Here is a 13,212-nt window from a genome sequence, read left to right as displayed (position 1 = left end):
GCAAAGGTACAGAAAAACAAAACGAGCCTGAAATCATGAAAGGGGGAAAACGGATATTTCATTCACATAGCCACGAGGTGTTGATACCATCTGTGCCGTCATGGTGATTTCTCTTGCAAAATCCTTTGTTGGGCACATCTTTGTCTCTCATCTCCAAGTTTTAAACTAGCCTCTCCTGGATCAGGCACGGCATAAGCAGTGGAGCGTTGGTTGTCAAACGTAATCCGTTCTGGAAGACCATTTGACTTCCAAAACATTCGACAACTGAGGCTCAATTGCCGGTCAGCAAAATCCACTGAAAAAAATTGAGACATGCATCTCAGAAGCCATTTGACTTCCGAGGCGCGTTCAAAAATGGAAGCATTCACTTCCGGGTTGTCAGCGTTTGAAAGCCGCAACGTTCAACTTCTGAAGTGTTTGACAACCGGGGTTCCACTGTACAAATAAAAACCATGCAGCCCCTAGCACAGTGCATTACAGTTGATATAATACACAGAAAAATCATTTAGTGATCCACTAAGACCTTCAGCAATTTTCATGTAGTCTATGGGGGGGCGGAGTTTGGGAATCACGGTTAATGGTATGCATAAGAAACCTAGTAACCAAGAATACCTTGTTTAATGGCTTTGTAACCAAGGTCCAAAGCGGAGAGAAAAGATGAACAAGCTGTATCAATGGCAATTGATGGTCCAGTCAAATTAAAACTGTATGAAATCCGATGAGCAGCTGTACTCATTGCTGCCCCTGTGGCATCATAATGGTTTATTTCAGCAACTGCCCTGCTGGTTATAGATTCATAGTCTCGATTCATCAGGCCTGTAAATACAGAACATTTGTTTTTAAGGTCAATTTACACTCAAATCTACATCTAGTACTGGTTTTTATCCTTCACCTCCTATCCTACAATTATTTATTATTTCACTTTTATTCTGTGCTTCTTCTAAGGCACTTAAGCAGCATGTGTTTCCCCATCTCAGTTTCCCTTCACAGTAAATCTGATAACCAGCCTCGCACAACCAACATGCTTAAGTTTTATTAATGCATGAAGGGGTTAAAAACACAGAGTGAGCTCTCCTGCCAAGCTTAGCTATGTCACTTCCCCTAACCTTTTGATGAGATAGGTAATCAGGCTTATTGTCCCATCTACTTGAGAAACTCAGTGTGTGAAGAAGTTTGAGCTGCTTGCTCCAGCTCAGCCATATGGCTCTCACCAGCCACCCTTGTGTTCATATTCCAATAAATCTAGGAACTTTTACCACTTTGTAACTAAGCTAAGTTTTCCTGCCTGTGCAATGTTTTCTGATGAACGTATGGAAAAGCACATGAAGCTGATATTTGATGAGTTTGTAAGTAAACCAATTTTAAAATTACCAAACTTGTGGCCTTTTCCTTTGCTGGGGAATAGAGGAATTTAGGAGCTTACTTGGAAAGACATATTTTAAAGGCCTAACAATATGATCCAATATTGTCAATTCTGACAAAGCAATTATCTCGGGTCTTCCAACATCATTTTATTTGGAATTGTCAGGTGTAAACGCCCATATAGATGTGGTGTTACCAATCGTTGTGTGGCCACCTCTAAATCAGATATATGGTATGCAATGTAAATATACAAAATCTTCTGCATCATAGCTATTATCTTACCAACAAAAACCCCTGTTTTGGTACCACTAATGTTTTCAGGAGTGACTCCTGCATCTTCCAGCGCTCTGTAGGTACATTCCATGAGTAACTTCTGCTGAGGATCCATACGCTCAGCTTCCTCATTGCTGATGCCAAACAGCCTGTTATCGAATGCATTCAATCTAAAAAAATTAAATGGAGGTATGACATGATATATGGTGTGATTCACATACTGCTTAATCCAACATGCTCTGATAAGATATACTTAAAATTCATTGAAGCCTAATACTACATGTTGTAAGGTAAAGGTAAAGGTACCCCTGACCATTAGGTCCAGTCGTCACCGACTCTGGGGTTGCGGCACTCATCTCGCTTTATTGGCCAAGGGAGCCGGCGTACAGCTTCCAGCACATAAATTGTCAAGATAGGATACAGCAAATAGGACACTGTGCCCATGTCATTTCATAGCACAGTGGTACCTTAGTCTGTTCTTAAACCAAGGTGTGCTTTCCCATAGCAGCAGGGACTCAATTTACAAATGAAACACACTCAACGGGAAGCGGAACGTGTTCTGCTTCCAAGGCAAAGTTCACAAACCAAAACACCTTCCAGGTTTGCAGCATTCTAAATCCAAGTTGTTCATAAACTAAGCTGTTCTTAAACCAAGGTACCAGTGTATGAAGCTGGTGGAAATACCAGTGAAACACCATGGCTTGAAACTATTGCACCAGGAAAAGCTGCACTGCAGTATAATGAGGGCTCCCCCTCCCTCACCAGAACTCACTGGAACTCAGTTTGGCACTCAGGTGGGTGCCATTGCCATTATAAGAGGACAAGGGAGGTGTTCATTGTGAGTTCCACCACCTCTTTTTCTAGAAAAAGAGCGCTGGGAATAAGGATAACTCTCGTGTGGGAGATAACAGTGCTAAAATGGGTTATAGCTGCCTTAGTCCCAGGGCAAGATCTGAAGCAAGAATGAGGAATTTGTTGGGCACACTGGCTGTGATTTATGGGACATTTGGAGGAGCATAGAGACAACATCTGGTCTGAAGGCACTTAGGGACATCTCCTTACTGAAGCTAAGCAGGTCCAGATGTACCTGGGTTGGTGAATGCCTGGAACTTGGATTCCATGATGGAAGGTGGGGTATAATGTGTAAGGAAATAATAATGGTAATACAGTGGTGCCTCACAAGACGAAAAGAATCCGTTCCGCGAGTCTCTTCGTCTAGCGGTTTTTTCGTCTTGCGAAGCAACCCTATTAGCGGACTAGGGCTATTAGCGGTTTAGCGGCTATTAAAGGCTTAAGGGATTAGTGGATTAGCTGCTAAAAGGCTATTAGCAGCTTAGGACCTTAGAAAAAGGGGGTGGGGAGCGAAAAAAAAATCGCAAGACATTTTCGTCTTGCGAAGCACGCCCATAGAGAAATTTGTCCTACAAAGTGCATTGAAAAACGGAAAACCCTTTCGTCTAGCGGGTTTTCTGTCTTGTGAGGCATTCGTCTTGCAGGGCACCACTGTAATGAATTTATTATTGTTGTGGCGATTATTAACTAGTCACTTTTTCAGAAAAAAAGAACTCAAAGAGGCTTAAAATGTGCCTCCTCATGCTGCTCACCAACATCACCTCAGCACGGATCCTGCCCTCAAGGCCTTCCGATCATGTAGTTGGAAAAGAGATTAATACCCACACTCGAAATTGTAGCTGATGAGCAGAATGTGGAGAGACATTAGGATTATGATGACATCACCTTTTTTTGTGAAGTTCATATAGTGTACAATTTCAGCATAAGATTTGCACCCAAAGCAGCCCCCGTAGTGTGGAAAGGCATTCATTATAACGCAGCACTTTGAGATTGCTCGTTAGTTTTAAGAGATATTTTGAAAGGTTCATATAATAACACATATTACATCAGCGAGTCATTTCAAGGGGGAAATGTGCAGGTTTAGAAAGTCTGAAGGATGTATTAGCAAAATATGTGACTTACTCATCAAGAAGAGCAGCACGAGTTGTACGTATTTTACCTGGTTTGTCGTCACCTGCATGATACCACTCTCTAATGTTAAATCTTTCTGGAGGTATTTCTGTAGTGCAGTTTCTGCCATTCTCTAACACTTTCCAGAAACTGTCAATTCCTTCACCTGTTGCATGAAGATTTAAATATACATTTTTAGATGTATTAAAATATACTGTTTCCGTTTTCAAAATGTCAAACCTGTCTTGTTCAGTTTATCTGAACTTACATGAGAAATCCAACTTTCAAAATGCGATACAAATTAAATTTGCATTTCAAGTGCTACAAAATTTCAAATTTCATAGAAAATTGGACCTTTTCCTAAATCACATAATCTCATCATACTGTCTGTAATTTTTCTGCATGATGTTCCTATGAAAATTGCATTCAGCTGCTACCATATTTGTTTGGATGGCGTTTCGCAGATGAGAGCCATCTAGTTGTGAAGGCATAAGGTTTAGGTTAGCATATTCCAAGTTCAGGAAGGCAAAATACATAATTAAATTGATATGTGCTATTCTGCTTGTTGTGGAAGTTAGATCAGACATTTAAAGAGTATTGATGAGATGCAAAATTCCAAGATTTGTCATGTAACAAACCTGAATTTGCAGTGGACTTCACAATATCACAGACATTCACTTCTCCATGTTCATGACAGGGACATATTAAAAATATTTCTAGCAAGAGTTTAAATACAGTGGTACCTCAGGTTAAGTACTTAATTCGTTCCGGAGGTCCATTCTTAACCTGAAACTGTTCTTAACCTGAAGCACCACTTTAGCTAATGGGGCCTCCTGCTGCTGCTGCGCTGCCGGAGCACGATTTCTGTTCTTATCCTGAAGCAAAGTTCTTAACCTGAAGCACTATTTCTGGCTTAGCGGAGTGTGTAACCTGAAGCATATGTTACCCAAAGTGTATGTAACCCGAGGTACCACTGTATTGGTATCTCTCAATAACTAGTGCTGAGTTCTTAGTTTACTCTTACTTTAAATCACAAGAAAGCTTTATGCCATAGAACAATACAAATAGTGAAAGAAACATGGATAACTTTCTTATATCACTCCCCCCCCCCTCAAAGACTTACCTCCAGGAAAGTTGCATCCTATACCCACAATAGCTATTTCATTCTCAGACGCCATCTTTATTTTATTTTTCTACTTGCGTTGGTCACTGAATAAGGCAATCGTCCTGTGGAAAAGAAGGCAGAGTTGTAAATATTTATTTTTAATTGGTGACTACTCCTCGAAATATAAGCAACCCTTTGTGATGACCACAGAGTAATATTCTTCGATGAAGAGCAGATCAGTTCATAAATTTGTGTGTGTGTGTGTGTGTACTAAATATCTACACAGTACCAATCTCTGAGGTACATTGAGATTCAGATGTGATCCTATTGCAATAAACAAACAGAACAGCAGGCGGCAACCTACAGGTCACCTGGGCAACCAAGCACAGATGGAGGGAAAGTTCAAGGTATATTGTGGAGGTCAAAGAAAGAGGACTGACATCCAAATCCTGCCTAAGAAAAGTAGGCCGTTCCATAAAGATTGATACGCATACATGAGTTGGCTGCTGAAGAGGAAGTCAGTGTTTCGAGACTTAAGACTCTCCTGAGGGGCAGATTGTGAGTACTGAGGGGAATTCCAAGGCCCCACCTTCCACTTTACATTTAAAGCAGAATCTTGCCCCATTAAACAGTCATAGCATCCCCCAAAGGATCCTGTCAGTAGTGCTTGCCGAGAGACCCTTATTCCCCTCACGCCGCTACACTTCTCAGGGCGGCGAAACAATAAATCCCTCTTACCTCTTTTTAATAAGGAGAATAATGGGGAAAGTGCTCTAGAGCGCGTGAGGTAACTTACACTTGACGTACTACAGGTACGCCAATTCTAGGGGGTGGAGGTGTCTTCAGCCCCCTCAATATTTGTTTGAAGGGGCCCAGCGCCCCCCCCCCCAAATGTTGAGGGAGACTGGTGCAACACACACTGACACACACACCCCAATCTTGGGGGGCAACCTGGCACCTCTCACATAACATCTAACCTTTTAAAAATAAAATAAAATGTTTCTATTACAGTGGTACCTTAGTTCTCAAACGCCTTGGTACTCAAACGCCTTGGTTCCCAAATGCCGAAAACCCGGAAGTAAGTGTTTTTCGGAAGCCGAACGTCCGATGTGGTGTCGGCAATTGTTTCTGGGGCGCCTTCACCTATCAGAAGCTGCGCCTTGGTTTTTGAACATTTGAGAAGTCAAATGGACTTCTGGAACAGATTAAGTTTGGTACTTTTGTTTTTGCTATTTCTTTTGCGTTTTTGTTTATGAGGCTTTTTCGGTTAATTAGTTTTTGTGACAGTGTGGAACCCAGTTCAGCAACCGATTGAGTGAGTGAGTGAGTGACTGCGGAAATGGATAACACACACACACCCATCCAAACAATGACAACCATCAGTGCAGGTAAGAAAAAATAATAATTTTAATTTTTATCATCTACAAAACTTATTTATTTTATAGTACAGTTGATTATTGCTTTCATTTTATGGATCAATTGTATTGTTAGTGAAATTCATGTTAAATTGCTGTATTAGGGGTTGTTTTTAAAAGTCTGGAGCGGATTAATCCATTTTGCATTACTTTCTATGGGAAAATGTGCCTTGGTTTTGGAATGCTTTGGTTTTGGAACGGACTTCTGGGACGGATTAAGTTTGAGAACCAAGGTACCACTGTACCGATATGCTTCCCACCCCAGGATCCATCCTCATTAATTTATTCCCTGCAAACAAATCACAATGGAAGCTCAATGAAAAGCCAGTGCATAATCTCCCTTCAGACAAATCAAGATGGATTTTTAATAAACAGGAAGCCAGAGATGGCTAAGTCTTCACAGCAAAGGAGAATCCTGTTGTAGACAAAGGCTGTCATCAAGTGAGACAATGAAGTGGTCCTAATTATTTGAAGGGCAGAAAGATACATTTGGGTAGGAATGTAGTCATCTGGTCTTTATGGGGTTAGATTTCATACTTCTTCTTATAAGACGGAGTAAGCCTCCAGCTTTTTGAGTTTTCTCCCCAATTCTTTCCAGCTTCTGTTTATAAACATCCTGTTTTGGCTGGCCTAGATATATAAATTGAGCAGCTGCACTCACTTTACTCCTTACAAAAGATGTTCCTGTGTAAAATGAGCTTTTCTCTTTTATTAGGAGCTATCGAAGAAAGTCCAATAAAAATAAAAATATCCCACTCACATCCCATCCCTCTGTGAAGTATTTCACACTTGCATTGTTTGCGAGAGGCTGTTTATGTTAATGTTAAGCAATTGTTGTGTAAGCGCCTATACTTTGCCCTTTGCAGAAATTTCAACCTGGTCTATTTCTGCATTGTGCTATTGACATTTAAAACAACAATTTTAATTCCTTACTCCCCAGGACAATTTTTCTATAATGACAAATCATAATTGAGTATCAGTACATTAAGGTGTGAGATGATTATCGGAACCAGTTTGCAGAAACAGCTACCAACAGTTTAGGAATGCAGCAGTTCTGCTACGGCAAGAGCAAGGGACGGAGGCATCCTCCCTTTGAGATGGAATGCACAGAGTCTCTTCCTTTAACTGATGACTAACAATGTAGTCACAGCGTAATGAATCTGAGGATCCTCCCAGCTCCCACACAAGTAAGATGTTTTCAGAAGAGCACAGAAGGTCTCCTCTTTGCACACCAGCATTTTGTTTCCGACAGTGGCTAACCAGATGCCTCTGGAAAGTTTTATAAAATTGTACCAGGGGTTATTCCAGATTTGCTATTTCTGGATAGCCTTCAGTCACACACCAAAAAATTCAGGCTGCACAATTAAAGTTGATAGGGTGCTCTTGCACAACAAAAACACTCCCCCGCCCACACACCAGAAAAGGTAGAATTTTGGGATAAGGGGATTGGTGGGCAATTGCACTGGAAAGTGCGGAATAATTTATTGATTAAATGTATATACCTGCTTTCATCCAAGGATCACAGAGCAGTTTACAATATAAAAACACAAAAGTACATAATGTAATAACAAACAAAGCAATACCCCCGCCCCTCACCTTTTCCGGATTGAGAGAGTCATCTGACCAGTGAGGGGGCCCAGCTCCGTAAAAAAAAGATCAGGGGCCCCCAGTGCCTTGACCCCAAAGAGCTGGCGTTCTGGCCCCACACAGTTCAAAGGGTCTGGGTGAAGAGGGATGTTTTCACCTGGCACCTACAAATATGTAAGGCGCCAGGCTTTGAAATTCCTGAAATAACATGCTTCAGCTAAGGGGTAATTCCACTTGCTCTACTCATGTTCTCTGGGACACACATGCCTGCAAATATGCATATTTATCCTAAGTATATCATATAGCATTAAGACCAGTGCTTTTATTAAAGGGAAAAAAGGTGCCAGTACTCAGTTTGGCTGGATTCATGCCTTATTGAAATTATGAAAATTATAAAATTTATGAAATAATGAAACAATTGTTATGCCTCCCGATAAAAACGAAAAGACGATATTATTGTGGAAAAAATAATATTGAACCATTTTCAATAAAAGCATCCTGGGGGAAAAAGCAGCTGAATAACTTTGTAGGTGTAAATAAAGCACATTCTATTAGTTTCTACAAGCAGTTAGAAACACACAAGTAAAATATTAACTGCTCAACGACTTTATGATTTCAGATAACTTCAAGTGTGTATGCATTAGAGATATATACACCACCTTTGTGTGATGGGGGCAAACTGGTCCTGGGTGCCCATTTCTCCAAAACATCATCAATAAAAGTTATGTTCATATTAATCAGCTACAGAACAGAATGTTATCTTTTCCAAGGAGAAAAGACTGAATTGTTCAATCTACATTACACACACACACCTCAAACATTATAAGCAGATACTCACATAAACAAAAAGCTTGAAAGACATACACATAATGTACAATAGTAGTACAGAGAACAACTTGAAGCATTCAGTTTACATTTTTAAGATATACCAACAACAAACACAAGCACATATAAATAAAGCCCATGCTTTTTTTTAAATGCACTTCTCCATTTTGTTTGTTTCTGCAACAAATACTTCCTCTGTTTAATAACACCTACCTTAGGCATGGGTTTCCCAGGTTCCATGTGCTCTTTATAAGGATCAGTTATCAGTTACACTGTCAATGAATCCCCAGTTCCCCAGTCCTTACTCTCTGTACAAAAGTCTATGGCTTCCTTAGTTGTTCTTCATATTTTCTAGACGCATTCAGGCTAGGCTGTCTGGTTATACCAGAACAGGCATCATGCTTAATTGGCAAGTAAACAGCACGTGGTTTTGTACACTGTGTTTCAACAGTCAGAGATCACAGAAGCTAATGAAACATGAATAAGATTTAGAAAGATAAAATTGTCATGGCAGAAGCAACAGCCTCAGACCACTAAATGAATTATGAGATCCTAGGCAAGATAAATAAATCTTACTTTTTTAGCACAGTGGATAACACTATCATAATTATAAGTGTCTCATATTGTAATAGGCAGAGATTGGTTTTACTGGCCAGTTGCTGCAACTCATATATGTTATGGGAGCTACAGAAAGAGAGCCAGTTGTCAGTATATTCCATCTCCACCCTGACCAACCGAAAGCATTCCTCAGTGTCAAACTAGATCTGATGCTAAATGCATAATTGCCAGTCGTGTCCCTGTGTGTTTTTAAAATAAGAAATAATCAACTTTTTGTGGGTTGAGGGCTGCATCCCTTGGAGCAAAGTGGTGGTGGTGGGCAGAGCTGTAGCTACAGGGGGGACTATCCAGGTTGTTTGCCCCAGGCAAAGCCTCCAGAGGGACACAAGTGAGGCTCCCGGCCTGTGTGTGTGCACAAAAGCACATGGGGGGTGCCCAACTGGGTCTTTGGCCTGGCTGAAATAAAGCCTAATTTCGCCCCTGGTGGTGGGACTCACATAGCAGTCGGCAGCTATCCATTTATATTTACCTACTCATGCTTGCTCTCAGCGATGGAGCAAGCCAATCAGGCGCCTGGGGCAGCGCACGCGACCGCAGGGTGGGGCCAGTTGCTCATGGGGGCAGGGACAGTCGCCTGCGGGGCCTCCAAGGAGTCTGCCTGCCTCCTCCCACTCAGCTGCCCTACAGCTAAGGGGGAGGTGGTGGGTGGACTGTTTGGGGCAGCGCTGATCCTGTGGACGCCCAAGCCACTGCGTCACTCCCAGGAGAGACATGTGGCTCGGGTGCGCTGCAGGCCCTGCACTGAGTGCCACCCGGCATTTTGTCACCCCCTCAGTGGTGACACCCGGGCCGACCCGCCCCCGTCGCACCCCCTTCCTCCGCCCCTGCTTCTTCTCCCTCCCTCTCCCTGCCCCACAGGCCACCTCCTTCCCTACGCAGCCACTTTTGTAATTTGATCTGCTGGTGTGCGCATTTGAGACCAACATTGTGCATGTGCAGATGACAGCTTCAGGATTAGAAGTGGCGAGGGGGAGGGGTTGCAGGCATGGGGAGACCAAACACGGAATGCACATTGGATAAAGACATCTCTGCCCTGTCTCTGGTGTGCACAGAAACATGCAAACGTCACTTGAAATGCAGCGGTGGCGGGGCAAACTTTTATGGTTGGGTGGCCATCTGTCATGGATGTTTTAGTGAGATTCCTGCATTGCAGGGGGTTGGACTAGATGACTCTAAGAGCCCTTTCAGCTCTATAATTCTGTGATTCTAAGCCACTATTGTGTACATAGCTTCAATCTCTTGGAACAGCACAAAGAAACCTATAGTTTTCATTTCAGTCTCCTCTTGTTGTCAGAAATCTAAGTTTCAGGTATTTTCTGTTGGCCACATCAGCAGAATTTTTGTCATATTTCTCTGCCACAATGCACACCCTCCCCCTTTTCGTTGTGTCTGTTGTTGTATTCACCATTATTAATATGCATTTACTAGCTTTGTATAAAAGTACTTTTCTGAGAACGTGGGGCTTTTTGGTTGCATAAGTACCATAAACCTATCAGTTTACAAATAGTAAAGGGTAAAGGGACCCCTGACCATTAGGTCCAGTTGCGGACGATTCTGGGGTTGCGGTGCTCATCTTCTTTACTGGCCGAGGGAGCAGGCGTACTGACAATTAAAAGTAATTCTTTACTCAGGGTGTCAGAAAATTAAGAAATTAATTAAAGCAATATGTGGTGAGATTAGGGCTTATAGCAAAAAAAGAAGACAATCAACTTGTATCCCCCACTCCACTCTTACAAATCTTCATACTACCACAAAAATTATGCAGCTGCACAGATCACTCTGGTAATGTCAAGAAGAGAGTCCATAGGCACTGCACATCCTCTGTTGTTTTTATTCAGTGTCTGGCATTTAGGGGTGAATTTCTGTGCACATAAAAGTTAACTAATAAGGCCAATGTTCACTAACATACCTCTCCTATGATGCTCAGTGGAACAAAAAATGTCAGTCATATCAGAACAGTCTATCTGTATATTCATATTGTTTACATGTTTTCAAGCCACTTTACTAGAAATGACTGGTTGGCTGGGCCTTAATTAGACATCTACAGGAACATGTATTAGAAAACATTGATCTGGCCATGATCAAGCCCATGATTTATTCTAACATGCAGCTAGACACATTTTGTGGGACAGGTGAGGCTGCTGATCCCTTATTTTCGAGGTTGCTGATCCCTTATTTTCAAATCTAAAAGTTGACAGCTATGGTCATATCAGAACAGTCTATCTGTATATTCATATCGTTTACATGTTTTCAAGCCATTTTACTAGAAATGACTGGTGGGCTGGGCCTTAATTAGACATCTACCAGAACATACCTTAGAAAACATTGATCTGGCCATGATCAAGTCATCTGTGTGCTGTAACCTATGCATGATTTATTGTAACATGAAGCTAGACACATTTAGTGCTGTGTAGAAGAAGAAAAAGAGGAAGAATTTGAAATATTTTTTTGTGCTGTTGTGCACATGAGTGAACCAAAGAGAAATTGCCCCAAACCTGTATCTTTGCATCCAGTGAATTCTTCTTTTATGTACCTATTTTTTCCTTGCCACCAATGATTTCCTCAGCCTTGCAGTCTATTTCTTCCTTTATTTTGCTGATAATTTTCATTTCTCCACCCCTTCCTTTCCCTTTCTTTTGCTTACTAAAAGTTTGAGGAGGGGAAATTACAATTGCAGTGGGGGGGGGTGTAGTTTAGAATAAGCCCTGCTGCACTCTGTCCTCAGTAAGTAGGCCTTATTCCACCCACATTTGCAGTATCAATAACACAATGTGACTTCTTCCATTTCTGGGCTGCCTTTCTCCATTATAAAGGAGGACTCATGGCATGTTACAAACTTGAGACCATTATCAAATCCACTGTAATGAACAGACATATTCACTGTTAAGAGGCTTCAGTGTATGAGCTACCCTCAGGAATGAGTACCCTGACTGAGATGCAGAAGGAATCCCCACTAGGGCCATGGTCAGCTCCCAAGTCCTACAGCAAGGATGGGAGCTGGTTCCCACCCTGGCATTGCTGAGCTTCAACTCCCATCAGCCCTGACCATTGACCCTGCTGGCTGGAACAGATAAGACTTGGAGTCCAGCAATAGCTGAAGAGCTGCAGGTTTCCCATCCCTGTTCGGCACTAAACATAAATTTCTTCCTTGTACACTCACATGTATAAGAATCTATATGTATCAGCTGGAAAAAAATGAAATATATTTTGTAATGCAAGAATTATTACTAAAGTAATATTAAATATACCTACAAAGAATCTTTAAAACATGCTGAGAGTCTTGTCCCCCTTCAACAAAAATCTGAAATTACACCCCCCCCCCCTTTTGTATTAATGAGGGGACAGGATACCCAAATCCTGTCTGTGAAATCACCCCAGGCAGGCCTCAAAACTGTCCAAAATTCCCTTTCTCTCTCCTAAAAATCCACAGCTAAAGTTTTTCTCTGTTTATCACAAGATGCTGTGCATAGGCAAAATGTTACTTTTAAAGGCTAATGAATAGACTCTGTCAATGCCAAGAATACTCAGGCCTGAGAACTGAATCTTATCTCATTCGGCTGCAACATCTTGGACATGATGAACCACCAGGGCTCCTCGACCCCTTGGCTCTCATTCCCCTTTCCTGGGAAGGGTGCCAAGAGTCCACAATAGTCCCAAGACAGCTTTCTGTTCATGCTCAGAGGAACTCATAGGCAGGACTCTTCAAGAAGGAGGAGAAAGGGGGAGGGAACTGGAAGGGGATATATACTCTGTGCACATGACTGTGAACCCATGCATGTTTTTTGTGAGTTATCACACTTGCTCCTTCTACCAGTTCATGGATGGTAGAAATAAAGCTTTACCTCCAAAACTATTCCTTGAGTGTCTGTTGACTCCCACTTCCCTTTCCCGGGCGCAATATTTTTCCCACCCGAGGGCAAAGCCTCATAAGGCTACATTAAGAATAAACATTCCATTTAATCACATAAAAGTACACCTTTATTAACTGATTAAAAACAAGTACACCTTTATTAACTGATTAAAAACAATAATTTATTTGAACACAAAGAGTAATAATGGTTATTT

The 13,212-nt window shown here is 41.7% G+C and overlaps 3 protein-coding genes across 8 annotated transcripts in view; 1 reads left to right on the top strand and 2 right to left on the bottom strand.

Moving 5' to 3' along the window:
- LOC310661070 (uncharacterized protein) overlaps nt 1–13,212 on the bottom strand; it is a gene marked incomplete at its 5' end in the record, with an annotated part of 128,101 nt that overhangs the window by 21,113 nt on the left and 93,776 nt on the right. The window lies entirely within an intron of this gene.
- The window catches only part of LOC310660797 (uncharacterized protein encoded by LINC00614), an 84,515-nt gene that overhangs the window by 7,395 nt on the left and 63,908 nt on the right, over nt 1–13,212 (bottom strand). The window contains exons 1-5 of one of the 5 annotated variants that reach the window (XM_083405979.1): nt 8,743–9,445; nt 4,721–4,824; nt 3,610–3,763; nt 1,645–1,805; nt 613–816 (exon numbers count right to left, since the gene is read on the bottom strand). In XM_083405979.1, the coding sequence (XP_083262105.1) occupies nt 613–816; nt 1,645–1,805; nt 3,610–3,763; nt 4,721–4,775 (574 nt within the window). In that variant the 5' untranslated portion in view covers nt 4,776–4,824; nt 8,743–9,445. Of the gene's footprint in view, nt 1–59; nt 817–1,644; nt 1,806–3,609; nt 3,764–4,720; nt 7,340–8,742; nt 9,446–13,212 lie in introns of those variants that run through there. The other 4 variants (XM_083405980.1, XM_083405981.1, XM_083405983.1 and 1 more) reach the window with 4 other exon arrangements.
- The window catches only part of LOC310660848 (patched domain-containing protein 3-like), an 81,431-nt gene that overhangs the window by 17,559 nt on the left and 50,660 nt on the right, over nt 1–13,212 (top strand). The gene's annotated exons all lie outside the window — the stretch shown is intronic.

The sequence above is a fragment of the Podarcis tiliguerta genome, assembly GCF_965153285.1.
Source record: "Podarcis tiliguerta genome assembly, chromosome: 12".
NCBI classification, from domain to species: Eukaryota; Metazoa; Chordata; class Lepidosauria; order Squamata; family Lacertidae; genus Podarcis; species Podarcis tiliguerta.
Note: the sequence above shows the minus strand (reverse complement) of the source record. Positions and strands in the feature narration are given on the sequence as shown.